Source organism: Populus euphratica, unplaced genomic scaffold (genome assembly GCF_000495115.2).
Source record: "Populus euphratica unplaced genomic scaffold, PopEup_1.0 scaffold528.1, whole genome shotgun sequence".
In the NCBI taxonomy this organism is placed as follows: domain Eukaryota; kingdom Viridiplantae; phylum Streptophyta; class Magnoliopsida; order Malpighiales; family Salicaceae; genus Populus; species Populus euphratica.
The window spans coordinates 395,959-412,998 of NW_011500078.1; the positions used below are offsets into that span (position 1 = coordinate 395,959).

Genomic DNA, 17,040 nt, shown 5'->3' on the forward strand with positions numbered 1-17,040 from the left:
TGCTCAGTTGCCTCCGTCATGCATGGAAGGAATGGGTTTGCTTTCAGTAAATAAACTAGGAATTAGCTCTTCATCAAGCAGCCATGCATTCCGACATCATCGAGCGCAGATTATTACAATTCATAGGCCTTTAACTTCACTGAAGCACCAAATCGGCGGGCATTGCCAAGTGCAGAAAACAGTAACTAACCCAACTGGCACTTGATTTCATCCTGGCGAGTCTTTCTCAATTCTCACGAGCAAGAAACCAATCCATGTTAAATATAGATAACAATGGTGGAGCAGGAGCTTCCACTGATACGACATCAACTCAACATTGATATACCTTTCTGCATGCATCATTTATAAGCAGAAAACTCTTCCAAAAGTTTCTCATCAAAACATTCAGGAGTATAAGAAACATTGAAAAAACCTAAACAAGGAATCTAATTCAAGCTACCAAAAATCTGCCAATCAACCCGATGCCTCCATACAAAACTAAAGATACGACTTCTCTAAACATAAAGTTGTTTGAGTTTTCTACAATCCAGTAACACTTCCCGAAGACAAATCTAAATTTGGCAGTAGTTCAAGCTGGGAGACACACCATGTAAATTGATCAATCAATGCCCAAGCTGGAATAGGGTTCAATGCCACCCTGACAATGAGAAAAAAACCGAGAATGAATCTAATCTATTGGTACCATTGAGTTATATAAATCTATGATCTGAACTCCCCAAACTACAATGACTTGGATAGAACCCTAAAGGAAGAACAACACATGGCAAATGTGGAGCAATGGCAATAGTTGAGAATCTATCAAAAGAATGGTAAGGATTTTCATTTTAGTTTTTAAATTAAAAAGGAATGGCTTTTTTTCTTAAATCCTTGTTTTTTTTTCTTTTTCAAACTTCTTAACTACAATTTGGGCTACACTATGTCAGCACCATTCATTCTTCCAGATGCACGCATTGCCAAGAAAAGAATAAAACAAAATCTGCAACACATTGACACCTCATGCAGGAAGAAAAAATGGGTGAATTTCATTGGGAAGGAGTGTTAATTTCACTTGTAATTGATCATATAGATCCAATTTTACTGAAAGATGCTACTCACAGAGCAGTCATCATGAACACGCCATATGGTCTCGCCCAAGAGGTTAGCTACTGACAAGACTGTAAGCTGGGGAAAATAGTTCTGCTCTGACACTGGAATCGTGTTTGTTATGATAACCTCTTGAAAAAGACCACTCGATAACCTCTCAATGGCAGGAGGGCTGCAAACAGAAAAAGGTAGTGAAAATCTGAGCAACAACAATCAGATGCATGGTTAACATGCACAGTTGCAGGTTTGCTGAACATTCGATCATATGCTCTAATAATTGATAAGAGGAAAGTATCTATGATCTACAGAATCAATTTGACCTATAGAAGTTCTATCTATTGGTTGAATAATACATGGCTGCTGTCAAATCTGGTATATAACTTTGATTTCATTTGTAGTGATCAGAGACCACGTGGAGATAGTATGCTAGTGTTACCTGCATATTATCTACATCCAATGCATCATTAGAAATCCAAGCTATCAATGCTTTTCTAATTTCTTAACCCAACACCAATGCTGTCCAAAATGTGCACCAACTCTCTGAGGAGAAAACAATTTTCCTAGGAATAATGCTAGAAATTTAGCTTAATTCTTTTTTACAAAAAAAAAAAATAACTAACTGATGTGTCAATCTATTAAAGATACTAGATAATCTTATACTAGCACGCATTACATAGATTAGTGAACTCGATAATATCCAGATACCTGAAAACAGCATGTGTAGTGCATGCATAGACCTCCCTTGCCCCCTCTTGATGTAATAGAGCTGCACCTTTGGTAATAGTTCCTGCAACAAATAGTGCATAGGAAACATTTAACAATGAAAAAACAAGAATTTGAAATGTTAGGCAACTAACATTGGGTAAGATCACCAGGAAAAAAAAAGGCAAGAACAATGGCTATCAGCATCTGATCAAATCAAAGACTAGACTGGCTCAACTGTGAATCAGACTCTTTGCTTATTTGTCGGGACCATGTGAGAAATTGAAGAGGGAAAAGGTGAAACACCGTAAATTTTCATAACTTTTACACAAAATTACACATTGGCTATTGAAAGACCAAATGCACTTTACATTTATACTGTTATAATTATTACCCTCTAGTAACACCTTCGAAATTTATATTTACTTCTGCAACTTTGAGCCTGATTTTGGCACACTATACAGACAAAACTGACTTCAGTAACTTTGACCCTGTTTTTGACAAACTATAGCAGACATAACTGAATTATGGAACAAATACTTAACCACATAAGATAACAAAATCCACTGTTTCAAAATATTAGGCACAGAGATACTGTTTTACGACTAATTTTTAAAGATTTCCTGGATAAGTTCCTTTAAATGTTAGATTTATCACTAACAGATCAAAGGTACAATTAATTTACCAACAGCCGGCCCAGTGAAAACCATGACCTCAGCCTTCTGTGAGTCATCTTCATGTGTGGTACTGATAACTTTGACTACAGTATCCTAGTCATGCCGGAAGAAAAGGCAAACTACTGTTGTTGTTTTTTTTTGTTTTTCCTCTTCCCAAACTACACCTAGGATATAAAGGCATAGCTTCTGCAGCATGCATTTTCCAATACATGAATAAGGACAGCAAATAAGAGTTGAGCAAAACTCACCAGCTGTGTCAATCATGTCATCTACCATAACTGCAACTTTCCCCTTCACATCACCAATCAAATTCATCACCTGAAAGATGACATTTAGCAGACAGTACCATCATTACAATCTAGTGAATTCAATGCATATGAAGAAATCAGGTTGTGACCGTTTCAACCCCATAAAAAAGGACGAAATAAAAAGAAGGGAACATCATATGGATGTTTCAATTCTCATCGCATGAAACAAAGGGAAAGCAGATGGTGGTAGGAATTAGGGGGGCACTCGATCTTCAACTTTAAAGACCGTGACTGAACCTAAAAAGCATATAAACAGTGTTTCTATCTTTATCTCAATTCTCAATACAACCAGACCATCTTGAAGCATAAGAAAAGAGCAGCATATTTGGCATATTTTACCTCTGCAACATTGTGTCCATGACGTCTTTTATCAACAATGGCTAGAGGTGCATCTGATAATTTCTTGGCAAAAGCACGAGCTCTTGCTACACCTCCAACGTCAGGGGAGACCACCACCAAGTCATCAGAATATATAGTCTTGCTAGCAAGGTAATCGAGTATCACAGGCTGGTGATGCACAAAAGAAAAACACAAATAATTACCATTGAACAGACGATTACAGCAATTAAGGTTTTCATGGCTTTCTCACTGGTCCATATTGACAGCATAACAAGAACTGTTAAAATAATTTCAAAACTCTATATCATACTCCAATAGCTATATCTTTGAATGATGCAATGAAATAGCAGTCGAAGGGAGAGTGGGTTCTTTACCTGACCATACACATGATCCACAGGAATGTCAAAATACCCCATGGACTGCCCGGAATGAAGATCACAAGCAAGAACACGATTTGCACCTGCTTCAGTAATCAAATTCGCGACAAGCTTGGCAGCAATGGATTCTCGCCCTTGAGTCTGGAAAGCCAGAAAGTCGAAACAATGAATAAAAATTAACTAAAAAAAAAAGTATCTATCGATTCAGCTCCGGGAAGCATTACCTTTCTATCGGCCCTGGCGTAGCCGAAATAAGGAATAACAGCGGTAATATTCTTAGCAGACGCCCTGCGACAAGCATCAATCATAATCAGCAGCTCCATAAGGTTCTCATTGGCAGGAGGACAGGTGGGTTGGACAAGAAAAACATCACAGCCTCTGACACTTTCTTGCAATTGGACATAAATCTCCCCGTCCGCAAAACGCTTAATTTTAATCTTGCCAAGCTCCAAACCCATGTAGCAAGCAATTTCCTATAAAATGAAATTATTGGATAAAGATTAATAGCAATATTCATTCCAAGAAGTAAAAGAAAAAAAAACAAGAAGAAGTACCTGAGAGAGAGCAGGATTAGCAGTGCCAGAGAAAATGCGGAGCCTGGTGTCATGTTTGTTGAAAGGTGGAAGAGTGTTATCTAAATGGGAAGTGGCAGTGGAGGATAAATGATGGGCCGAGGTGTTGAGGAGCGGGATGTAAGGCTTGCCGTTGTCAAACTTGATGGGCTCCACCAGATTACATCTCTGATACAGAAAATCAACGCATCAAAAGAGTATTAGTAGCAGTAACAGCAGCAGAGGCAATCAACACCAAATAAATACAAAAGAAAAGAAAGCAATTATTCCAAGAATTCTTTAAGGGATTAATAGTATGGTAGCTCAATCAAGAACTGAGAAAGGGGAAAAGAAAGAAAGACAAAGAGGAACTTACGACGGCGTGACGGAGAGGGAAGTGAAAGCGGAGGAAGGGGGAGCGGGGATTGTTGGAGGAGAAAGAAGAACGAAATGGTGAGGGAGGGCATTGAAGCAGTGATACCATTATTTGCGGAAGCCTTCTTTATTTCTTTTTTTCCTTTTCCTTTCTTTCCAGGTGTATATGCGTGTAGAGAGAGAGAGAGAGAGAGAGAAGAGGAGGAGGAGGAGGTTTTATAGCTTCGTTAGGTTTCTCAGCATTCATTCTGTTGGCTCTCCTCCACCGGTGACTAAATTTTGTCGATCCTCCTCTTTTCTTTTTTCTTTTTCTTTTTATTTCTTCATTTCTTTTATCCAGTTCTTTTAAAATTAAAATTTCATTATTGTATTATAAAAATCACTAAAAAGCATGGCCTTCTCAACGTAGAAAAACAAAGTTTAGAGAGTTAATTTATAATAAAAGTTATTTTTAGAAATATTTTTTATTTAAAAATATATTAAAATAATATTTTTTTATTTTTTAAAATTTATCTTGTTAAATATTATGAAAACAAAAAAAACTAATTTTAAACAAATAAAAAATTTATAATATTTAAAAAAAATAGGGTTTATTGTAAGTTATTTTTTTTGTCTAATTTAGTTCTCAAGTTTTTATTTTAAACAATTTAATCCCGATGGAGGATTAATTAATTTTGATTTTTTAAGCAATTAAAATTAAAAAAAGAAGGATCAAAATTTAAAAGTCACCAAATATAGGTACATGTCCATAGGTTCTCTATCTTTGAAAACAATACAATCTAGGTCTCTTTCATTTTAAAATTTTAATTTTTATACAAAATTTATTTTTTATTATTTTTATCTCCTAGTCAGAGATAAGAAAGAAAGAGATTGTTAAATTTTAATAATGAAAGAGAAAATTATCATCAACAACGTCATTTCTAACCAAAATAGCTTTCACGAGTAGATAAGAAAGAAAGAGATTTTTAAATTTTAATAATGAAAGAGGAAATTATCATCAACAACATCATTTCTAACCAAAATAGCTTTCACGAGTTTTATACAATGAGATGGGGCTTAATAATTATTATTTAGAACTTAATATTGTTTAAAAAAATAGATTTAAGTAGATAAAACCAAATCTAATTTGTTTGATTTTGAATTTTTAAACCCTTTTATATATATTTTGGGTTAATGAATTAGTTTGTAGGTATTATAAGAATATTTAATCAAATGTTTTTAAGTTGAAATAACTTAAAAATTGATTTTATTTATTTTAGCTGAAAACAATAATACCTTTATTTTCTGGCTATCACAATTGTGATTGGAATCTAAGCTCACATATGACACATTATTCACTTCAATAGATGACATATCATTTATGTTTTTTTTTCCTTAAAAAATAGGAGCATGCGACAAGTTTAAACTCTTGCTTATATAGCTCAAGCATGTTGGGTCATAGGATGGCGCACTCCAGCTTCTTTTTTTTAGTTTTTATTAATATTTTAATGTTATATTTAGGTTTAAAAACAAAACAAATTTTTTTTTATTATTGATCATGGTTAAGTCCATAATTTAGATTTTAAATTTAATGGGTTAAGTCATAACTTTTCGACTATTTTTTTTAATTGATATTTTTATACATATATATTTTTAAAATATTTGTATTTATTTATTTTTCAATTAATATCCCTCCTCTATGATTTTTTCTTGTTGTAGGTTGTTTAGCATTTTTTAAATAGATTTTTTTTTAAAAAAGTATTTTATATATATTGAGTTTTTAAAAGGATAATTTTGATTCATCTATATTTCTTTTTTAATATTTTTAAAAGATGAACTTTATTTTTAAAAATAAAATATATTTATTTTTAGATAATATATTTATTTTGTTTAGCTTTTCATAATATTTTTTTATTCAATCAATTTTATGTGTATGTTTATTTTTATTATTGTTTAATTAAATAAAAAATTAAATTTAATAAACAAACTCGATAAACATAATTAGGTAAATATCATATGTTATTAGATTAAATATTTTGATTTATATTTTTTTCTTATTTTTTTAGTTTTATTTTTTGTTATCATCAATAATTTTTTTCATTTATTGACATATATAATTCTTTATTTGTTTAATTAGATTCTTGCATTAGATTTTTTTTTAATTTATAACTAGGATTTTTTATGTAAAAAAAGGCATTTGAAAGCTTGCATGTCTATTTTTTATTGAAAAATATTCAACCATAAAATGCAAATAAAATCACAAGTAATGCATTTAAGAGAGTTGGGTGTCAATCTCATCCTTTACTGTAAAAAAGATATTTTAATAACTTTTATATAATTTAATTTTAAATTAAAATTAAATAAAAAATTGGATTAGAAAATTTTAATGTTCACTGTTAAGTTACATTTAATAATAATATAAAATAATTCTTATAGCCTAAATATTTTTTTATATATTTTAAAAAAATAATAATTTGAACTACAACATAGCGCGCAGTGTGTAATCTAGTATTATCTAATTTAAGAAAAAAAATTGAATATTAGTTTGTATTTGTAAGTGTCAATTTGCATATCATTAAAAAAAAATGTTAATACCTTAGGGCAAAATTCATTATCCTGATGTGATATTGGCTTTATTGCAGATCGTATTATCCATCCATTTAAACGGGTTTGAAAAGTATTTAAAAAAAAAAATAGAGAGAGAAAGGCAACCGGGAAATTTAAACTCCATTATATATATTGGTTTTATTCATCAAATTTATTTCTTAAACAATTGATTTTTTATTTAATTATTATAGTTACACATGCAATAGTTTATGATAAAATTTAATAGTTATTTTTATATTAACTATTAAATGTGATATTGTAATCACAAAACACTATGTTCTTTTTATCAATAGAAAACCAACAAACTTGATGGAGAAAAATTCTTTAAATACAAAGTAGGACAAAGGAAAGTATTATCTAGACATGCTAAAAGACTTGGTTTACGTGATGTTACCAGGGAGCAATGCAATCTTTATTTTATTCTATTTATTTTTATTTTTTAGGTTAGTATTTAGATTGTTTTCATGAAGGAGATTGAGAGTTCAGTTACAAAATCTAATCAATTTAATATATTATTATTTTTTTTTTAAAAAAAAAGTAATATAATTTTAAACAATCAAACCATATTCTTACTAATCATCTTGGTTATTTATAAACATATTAAATTAATTAAGTCGTATAAAAAAAATTCATTGGTTAATTTTAAACCTAAGTTAAACAAGGAGTCAAATTAAAAGATTTCAAAGTTGACTTATTGCATCTAATTTAATAATAATATCAAATAATTTTTTATTTTTAAGTTTTATCTTTTAATTCATTTAGTTATTTTTAAATTAGTTTTTATAATTTTATTTTGATTTGTTTTGTATGAGATTATCACAATCTAAAACAATTGTTCCTATATGTGGTTTATGCTGAATTTTAGAGGCATTAATTTTTTTTATTATATTATTGAATAAAAAATAGTTAAATTCAGTAAAATTCATGATATGGATCATAGGTTTAGTGAATTAAGATAAAAAATCCAAGTTAATTTAAATATATAGATATTTTTATTTAAAAAAATATCATCTTAAATTTCTTTTTTCAGATTAAATTATACTTGTTACTAATCATTCTAATTACGTTTAAACTAGTCAAGCTAACAAAGTTATATCAGATTAATTTTTGCTTGTGTTAATTATAAATTCAAGCAATGTAAAAAGCCGAGTTAAAAAAATTTAAAATTAACTCAATAAATTAAGTTTATTAAAAATATCAAATAATATCTTAAGTCCTAAACAAGATTTTTACTTTCAAAACCTTTTTAATCTAACTTGCAGTTCATCGCATGGCAAAAACTATGAAATTAATACATTGTCATCGAGGTTTCATGGTTCTTACGAAATACATATTTCTAATATGACACGTAATTGAATGGAAAAAAAAAAGAAGCAAAATTTAAAAAATGTGTTAATTATTTATTATTTTATATCTGGAAATGTAAACATCATGTATTTATTATGGTTGGATAGTTGTAGAAATGGGATAATTATCAAATAATAGGAAACCCATTCTTAAAAATGATGAAATCTCTACTAAACAAACAAACCACAACAAGAAGAACAAAGTAATAGAGTTATTGCCCATTTCACAAGAATCAAGGATAGGGTCTAACAGCCTCTCACCCAAAATATTAGTGAAAAAAATACCAATATTTCAAGGTCAGAGCGTAACATCCCACCAAAGAGGCTGATAATAAACAAATAAATAACAAACAGCAAGGAAATCAAAAGGGAAGGATGATATTAAAATGCTAGTACAGTCATTTGTAGCATGAGCCTCTCTTATCAGCACAAGAACTGCAGAATATTACGCATCCTAACAAAAACCTTTTTCTAAATACATGTAAATTGACAATCTTATGCAAGTCGCTACTGGCTATGTAGTTAAGGACTTTCCGGAGGCCTCGCGTGAAATAAAGGTGAAATCAGCCAAGTGATCGTGGAGATTTGACTGGAAAAGGATGCAACTCAAGAATTTAGGCATCATGAAGAAACTCCATATGGGAGAAGTGCAGCAGCCACAGGCCTCCCTTCCTCATTCAGTATGTTGTAGGTTGATGCAGCATTCCTCTGCAAAAAAATAAAGCTAAGGTATCATAAACATTGTAGTGGAAGTCAGCAACATTTCATCAAGTTTAAAATGCGGGAGGAATACATTTGACATCTGTTATCAGTTTTTCTGGGAAGGTTATCAGGTTTTTCCTTTCCAAACAGAACATTTACTGCTATTTAATCATCCAGAGATTACAAGAAGGCAATTTAGAATTTGGAAAATTCCATAAACAATTACAAAATTCCTAAGGATCAAACAAACTTGTTATGTAAGTTTGTCATTGTTTAAACTCATTGCTAGTCATTTCAAAATTTTGGTTTACTTTTTCTCATACATAGAAAAAGCTATATAAAAAAGAATACCGAGTCAACAGCTTCCAACTTCATGCCAGTAGACCGAATGAAGCGCCTAAGTTCAGGATCTACTGGTTGAGTGCATCTTCCACAACCAAGAATCAAAATCTCTGAAACAAAAATTCACAGGTGAATCGGCTAACAAAGGGAGTCGGGAGCCAAAACAACATTTATAATGCAACCAGCAGAGTCACAGTAAGATATGACAATTTTCCACACCTACTTGAGAGAGCATTTCATATCTTTGGATTATAAATCTTGAAAAGAACTCTCAGTGATCCAATTATTGTATGTTTGTTAAATCAAGTATAGTTGGAAAAGTAAAATCCAAAAATTCACAAACTCCAAGTGAAACTTCAAGTTAAAATATTCCCCAATTATTTCACACTGCTAGTAATGAGTCAAGTCAATGAAATACTAGTTAAGGAACTTGTATTATCTAGTTACCAGTCCATCATGGCATTCCCATTCAACATGACCATGCTACATCCTAAGTTCCTGAATTCACACTTGGAAGAAGTCTGCCCTTTATGTACTCTGTTGCACTCTAAGTGGTAAATGCTGCATTATATTTATCAACATTCCATGTACATTGGTTTGACTGTGCACTTTTCAAAAACCATTTTCCAGGTAACAAGGGTGAAGCCATGTAATACCTTAAGAACATTTTTTTAAAAGGAAACAGAGATCAAGCTGGCCACATCATGGTGCAAGGAGCAAGGAGCAAGTAAATAACACCACAGGAAAGGAACAAAGAAATCTCCTTCGCTATGCCTTGTCAAACAATAAACTCACGCACACGTGCACGGTGGATATAGCAGGAATTTCATCCATAAGTTTGGCGCAGCACATGGATCCTTCTTGTATTGTTAACCTCAGAAACATGATATTCAGGTGAGACATGCTGTCACTACACATTTTGACTAGATGTCACTAATAAAAGTCTTCTAGTCAGTTTGCCCAGTCTCCAAAAATACATTTGTTAGCATGAACAGGGTAAATTAAACACAATTCATACATAGGACCCTCCCACATCCAACATCCAAATCTCTTTTTCATCATTACTCTATCAATTATCACATGGCAAATTTTTCACACAAATTTTAGCTCATTGTACGGTAATATAGACTCAACCCATACTCACCAATTCACTCATGTTTGCCTACAACCAAGTGTTTCCTTCACTAAAAAAGGATTTCCCTATTCTTACTTGTTGTAAACAAGCAAAATATACATAAGCAAATGGGAAGAACAATGCAATTATTGGAAAAATCACAATCTTTATTAAACTCTTGACAAAGAAATTACATAAGCCCCTTGTGCATGCTCTATGCACATAACTTACTTCCTATATAGTATTTTACAACCTATTTAAAGAACAAAATATGCAAGTTACAAATGAAAATTGTCTCGCTAATTTCCAACAAACTTTTTAATAGATAGTTACAAGTTTTGGTTAGTTTTATTTCAATAAGTAACTGCCAATAACTGTTGCAACTTTCCTAGTTTGCCTCTTACAAACCATCAGGCCAATCTATCAACACCCATGTTGCAATAATTATCGTGTTTCTACTTGTCTTGGACAGTCTATGATCTAAGTCAGAAATCGTGCAAGACATTAACCCAATGCTCGCACATATTGCTATATGTTGCTTGCAAATTTTTTCATTGTTCATATAAGTTGTCAACACCTATGGCATCCTTCGTTACAATGTTTTTGTTGGCACGCCCTTGCAACTAATTTGCCTCCCACAAACCATCAGGCCAAACCTAGGCCTCTAACAAACCTCCTTTACTAGAAGAGTCTAACACCCTCGTTAGGATATAGAAGCAAAATACTTTTGTACTTTATCTTCAAACTACCATAAATTTGTTTCCTCTCTTCTCCCACTTCACCAAGAATTTGGTTCAACAATTTTTCTTATGCATGACCAAGAATGCGGTGATTTAGGATTGTAACAATCGTATTATCAAACTACTTTTGAATTATAGGAGGTGTTTACTAGACTTGCTTCTCACTAGATTTTCATGAAATGATTTCAAATAATTCACGTGGAATATAGGATAAAGTTTTAGTCGCTCCAGTAACTTTAACCTAAATGCAACCAACAATCCTTATTTAGCCCAATGATTTTTTTCTAAATCTGTAGAGTTAACTTGAACAACACCTTATTACCTTTGTCAAACTCCAAGGGTCTCCTCTTTAGGCCTGTGTACTTTTGCATCCTCTTGCTCACTTTACGCAAGTTATCATCAACCTATTCAAATAGCTCAAGCCTCTCCTTAGCAAACTTGCATGTAGTTGGACTTTTCACACCTGATCTCTGTATCACTATCTCCATAAGATTTTGGGGTTGCGCTCCCAACACCAACTTAAATGGACTTGCTTTTGTTGCTAAAGATTTGTGGAGGTTGTAGCATAACTAAGCATTATCCAACAACTCTAATTGGTTTCGTTGCATTGTTGTCACATGTCTCATGCACTCCTCTAACAATCATTTACCCTCTTCATCTGCCCATGTTTAGCCTAGTTCCATTCTAGTTAAACATGTTGTCCAAAATTTGCTAGTGAATCAAACATCACGATCGTTGACAATGTCCAATGAAATTCAGAAATATTTCACTGCATTTTGGTAGAACCCCACAACTACCTTAGCCGAACATAAAGTCGCAATGGCAATGAATATTGCATACTTAGTGAACATGTCCACAACCATCATTACAACATTCATTCCATCATCTTTCACAAACCCCACAGCAAAATCCATCAAAACCAATACCTAAGGTCTTGCTAGAATTGGCATAGGATGAAACAAGCCTTCTTTTATTTGCCGCAACACTTTGTCCTGTTGGCACATAAGACATGTCTTGCATGACTTCTTCCATCTTCAGCCAACGATATGTTTGGGACAGGAGAACCAACATTTTCTTGTCCTGGATGGCTTGCTCATTATAGGTCATGAGTCTAACATGAAGTACTTCGTCAGCTTCCAACTTAGAACATATATCTAACCCCTTTTTGCATTCAAAAGGCCATTCTCCAACGAACATTGTCATATTGTCCCTTCTCATATGAGGTCGATTAGCTTCGTATAGGTTATGTCTTCCTTGGTTGCCTAGTGTAGTCTCTCCACCCTATTAGACTCCAACTGCATAATAGCAAACAAAGTAGCAGACACATCTCGCCTGCTTAGAGCATCCACAACCTATCAAAAGAATTGTCTGTCTATTTAAAGACATTTGACAACTACTTTCTATATTTGTAAATATCTTATTCCTTTTTTTTTTTGAGGAAATACTAGTTATATGCTAGTTAGGAAAATATGTATATGGTAGTTTAATTATTTTATAGGAGCTAAAATTTAGCTTGTAATCATATTCAAGATAAATAACGATTCTCCATAGAGGGAACATAACTTTTCATGCCTAAAATTTTCTCAGTTTGTCATGGTATCAGTCTTTCTCAGCACAACCCTAGTTTTGCTTTTGTTTGTCTTTCGTGTCTCTTGTTCTTAAGTCCATCTTAGTACTAGAGCAATCCCTTATTCTTGATTATTCTAGATCAAACAATCTAAGTATCATGACATCAAGGGCTAGTGTCAAGATACAACGAGCCTTTTGAAGTCATGGAAAAGGTGAGAGCAGTGGTGTATGAGCTAAAGTTACTTGAACGACTACGACTTCATCTTATATTCCACGCAGGCTACTTGAAATCATTTCATAAAAATCCAAAGAAAGGTAAGTCACAATGTGCACCTCCTACGATTCAAAAGTAGTTTGACAACAGGAATGTCAAAATCCTAGACCACCATAGACTTGACCAACATAAAAAAATCAATGAATGGAGCTCTTGGTGAAGTGGGGCAAACACAAATTTGTGGTAGTTTAAAGACAAAATATAGGAGCACCCTGCATCTATATTCTAACGAGAGTTTCAGGTTCTTCTAGTAAAGGAGGTTTGTTAGAGGTTTAGTTACAAAGTCACGCCAATTAAAACACTGCCTAAAATATGCCATATGCATCGGCAACCCAGATGGATAGTGGCAAAATCAACAAGTATTGTAAAATGGTATGTGCAAGCATTAGGTTCATACGTTGCGTGAATTTTGACTTGGATTGTCCAACACAAACAGAAACACAACAATTTTGGCAAGATAGGCTTTTGCAAATTGACCTAATGGTTTGTGGAAGACAAAACAATGAAATTGCAGCAGTTATCGGCAGTTATTTATTGGGATAAAACTAGCCAAAACTTATAATTATATATTCAAAAGATTACTAGAAATTGGCGAGGTAGTTTCCATTTGTATCTTGCTTATTTTGTTATTTAAATAAACTATAAAATGTTATATAACCTGCAAGCTAAGTGCATCGCACACACAAGGCTTGTGTAATTCTTTTGTTAAGAGTACAATAAAAAATGAGATTTTTTCTATAATTTTTGTGCATTGTTTTATTCATTTGCTTATGTATATTCCACTTGTTTACAACAAGAGTGAGGAAATCCTATCCAGGTTAGTGAAACACTTAGTTATAGACAAACACAAGTGAATTAGTGAGAAAAAGGTTGAGCATAAGGGGATTAGATTGTCACACAATGGGTTAAAATTTGTTTGAAAATTTTGTCTTTATGACAATTAATATGGATTAATGTGTGCTATTTACAGCTTAAGTCATACCCTTTTTAGGCAATCCCTTGCAAAGTGTTTTCCATTGCAAATAAAGCAACCTAAATTTGGCTATGAACCCTTTTCCCTTCACCTTTGCTTTTGATTGTCCATTGTAAGTAGCATGCTTGGATTCATCCCCGCAAAATGTCTTCTTCTTTTACATCTCCTCCTCTTTGGATTTCGACTCAACTTTCCCCTCGCTGGTCTTTGCACTAAAATTCACTAGTCCTCCCCCTCATTGGCCTCTAATTAAAATCCACCAATCCTTTAGCGTTTATGATTACAAAAGACATGTTTGAAATTTACCTCCTCAACTCTAATTGTGCCCATAGTTGGAGTCCCGACAAAAAATTGTCCACCAAGCCAACTTGGGATCAAACATTCAATATGAATTTAATGTTTTTTGTGAACAAACAACAAAAATACTAAATAGCATGAAAGCATGCAACAAGAGAAAAATGAACATGAGTTGTGCTCAAGATGATTTTCTCTCCACATTATTTGCGATTTTAAGCAAGATGCAATGAGCCAAGGAACAAATCAAGTAAAAGTGCTAAAACAACACTCCTATAGAATCACATTTATATAATGGTATTAAAGTCTCCCACTATCTCACCTGGTATAGGCCGCACAATTTGAAAGATGGATAAACTGCAAAATGGCCACAACAATGACGAAATGTCACAAGAAGGAGCAAATAAAAAGCCTAACATTTGAATTTTTATTGCGAATATGCACGAGTTATTTGTTTACCAAGAAAGAATACATGGTTTTGAACATTATAAAATGGTAACTAAAATCAGTTTGGGTTAACTAAACTAATTAATATTTAGCAATGCCCCCTATATGTGAACCAAAAAGTACCCTCAGCACTGATTGATGGGATGGCTTAATAAAACAAAGATAAAAAAGAAACCCAGAAAGGGGGAAAAAAAAGGGAAGATAAGAGACTAGACCTGTCAGGAGTAATCTGAGAGAAGGAACTGGGTGCCCAAGAGGTGAGCAGGTTGCCCACACAAAGCAAGCTACCTTCATACTCCACCCCATTCACTCTGAATCCCGTATCAGTATACCTTTAAAAAAAAAAACAGGATTATAAAATTATAAAATTGATTACTAAAATATAAAACAGGATTTTGATTTTTTGAATAAATTATAAAATTGATTACTAAAATATAAAGAAAATCATTAATAATACCCTTGAAAACGGAGTTGGTCTTCAGGGACATTGTCGATGAGATTGATCTGATCGTAGAGAGAGAAAGCGCGTCTCAGCGATGGCAACTGCTTTATTCCTGGCTTTGGGCATTCCTTTCGGAGACTTTGTATCAGCTTTGGAAGTGTTGTAGTCATCGCTCTCTGTCTCACTCCTCCCATCTTCACTTTCTTTCCTTCAACAATGGCTGGCTTTGGCTTGAGAAGGGTCCTTTTTTCCCTTCTTCTTTAACTCGGTAAAAGCCGACATGTCAACTTAGCGAACCATTTCTGCTAGGGGTGGATCAACGACATGCCGCTCCTTCCCTCGCTTGAAATAACATTTGGTTTGACCCTCATCCAAAGGTTCTAGTGGCAGCAGAGAGGTTTTTATTTATGCAATTGGGTCCTCGTGACAGATACTTCATTCATTAACAAAACCACCTTGCCCGAAAATTGAAGGGGGACACCTCAACCTAGTCCAAACCTATATACTCAGTTTCAATTGCACCCAAATCTGTAAATTTTAATAATTAAATTCAAAAAATTTTCTACTTTTCTCAATTGAATCATTTTGTTTTTTTATATATATACAATTTAAGTCTAATTTCTATGTTTTATGTACCATAGAGAATTTGATGAATAGTTGAACACTTATATTTTCATTCTAATATGCATATTTATGCATTGAAATGATGTAAATTTCAAGAAAATTTGGCAAAGATGAATAATTTTACTAGATTAAGACTTTTTTAAAAATATTTAGTATGAAATTGATAAAAAAAATTTAGGTCTATAACCCAATTAATGAGATTAAATTAAGGTTTCCCATATTAAAATTATACTAGTTTAAGCATCTTTTTGAATGTCTAAGAATCATTAGAGTTCAATATTCAAAATCAATCAATATTTCCTTTACGAGAATTAACAAGACAATTGCATGGAGAAAATAATTAATTAAAATAAAAGCCAATGGGTTTTTATTATAATAATTCATAGTATTTTTTTTCAATTACATCCTTTTATAATTAATTTAATAACTAATATTTTATAATTTATAATAAAAAATAATTAAAAAAACCAAACTATGAAACAATGGGAAACTATGAATCCAATCTTCAATCCCCGTGAAAAGCTCCTCGAAGTCCACCTATTTTTCATGTTATTCCTTTACCATTCCTATAATTTTTGTTTATCTAAATTTTCATTTTATTTATTTTTCAACTCATAGGTTTGAGGGTGAAGAAAAAAAGATTTTAAAAAATATATATATATATAAAAAAATCATATTCTCAAATTACAATAATAAAAATATCATTTTTAATTTCAACTGGTTCTATTTTACAAGGTAGGTTTTATTGAAGTATTTTTCATACACGGGAAAAAATAAGTTGAAATTAAAACATAATTTTTTTTCTAGTTTGTTTGTGGAAAAAAATTAGAGGCATTTTAAAATAAGGGATTGATTTATTGATATTATAAGCTTTTTATTAGGTAAAAATAAGTTTTTAATTATTAGAAGTTATGAAAAAATATTTCAAATAACTTATTATTCATTAAAAAAATAATAAAATGAAATTCATTTTAAAAAAAAAATCACCCAGATATATATAGATTCTTAGGTAACTAGCTAAGCACATAAGCCTGGCCTACTAATTTTGTTACCACTTAACCTATTTTGTTTTTTATTTTTGTAATTTTAATTATTTTTCTATAATTTGCATTGATTTTTATTTTAATTTAAATTAATAATATTTCTCTTTAATTTTTAAATGTTTAGTCAACCAT

General features: G+C 32.0%; 2 protein-coding genes and 1 long non-coding RNA gene across 3 annotated transcripts; 1 reads left to right on the top strand and 2 right to left on the bottom strand.

The window, feature by feature from the left end:
• Window positions 1-295: 295 nt before the first annotated feature.
• On the bottom strand, window positions 296-4,676 carry LOC105108720 (ribose-phosphate pyrophosphokinase 1). The gene is made up of 9 exons (XM_011003145.1): window positions 4,414-4,676; window positions 4,041-4,226; window positions 3,711-3,959; window positions 3,484-3,627; window positions 3,110-3,277; window positions 2,711-2,780; window positions 1,789-1,870; window positions 1,096-1,255; window positions 296-637 (listed from the first exon to the last, which is right to left on the bottom strand). Exons 1-9 carry the CDS (start codon window positions 4,519-4,521, stop codon window positions 599-601), a joined length of 1,206 nt encoding a protein of 401 aa, XP_011001447.1. The 5' UTR covers window positions 4,522-4,676; the 3' UTR covers window positions 296-598.
• A 4,025-nt stretch (window positions 4,677-8,701) lies between these two features.
• On the bottom strand, window positions 8,702-15,528 carry LOC105108722 (NADH dehydrogenase [ubiquinone] 1 alpha subcomplex assembly factor 3). The gene is made up of 5 exons (XM_011003146.1): window positions 15,257-15,528; window positions 15,015-15,131; window positions 14,675-14,709; window positions 9,398-9,498; window positions 8,702-9,052 (listed from the first exon to the last, which is right to left on the bottom strand). The coding sequence occupies exons 1-5, from the start codon at window positions 15,433-15,435 to the stop codon at window positions 8,966-8,968; spliced, it is 519 nt and encodes a 172-aa protein (XP_011001448.1). The 5' UTR covers window positions 15,436-15,528; the 3' UTR covers window positions 8,702-8,965.
• Window positions 11,929-12,570, top strand: LOC105108721 (uncharacterized). The gene is made up of 2 exons (XR_839110.1): window positions 11,929-11,973; window positions 12,252-12,570. It is a non-coding gene; the product is annotated as an uncharacterized LOC105108721 (long non-coding RNA).
• Window positions 15,529-17,040: the final 1,512 nt, after the last annotated feature.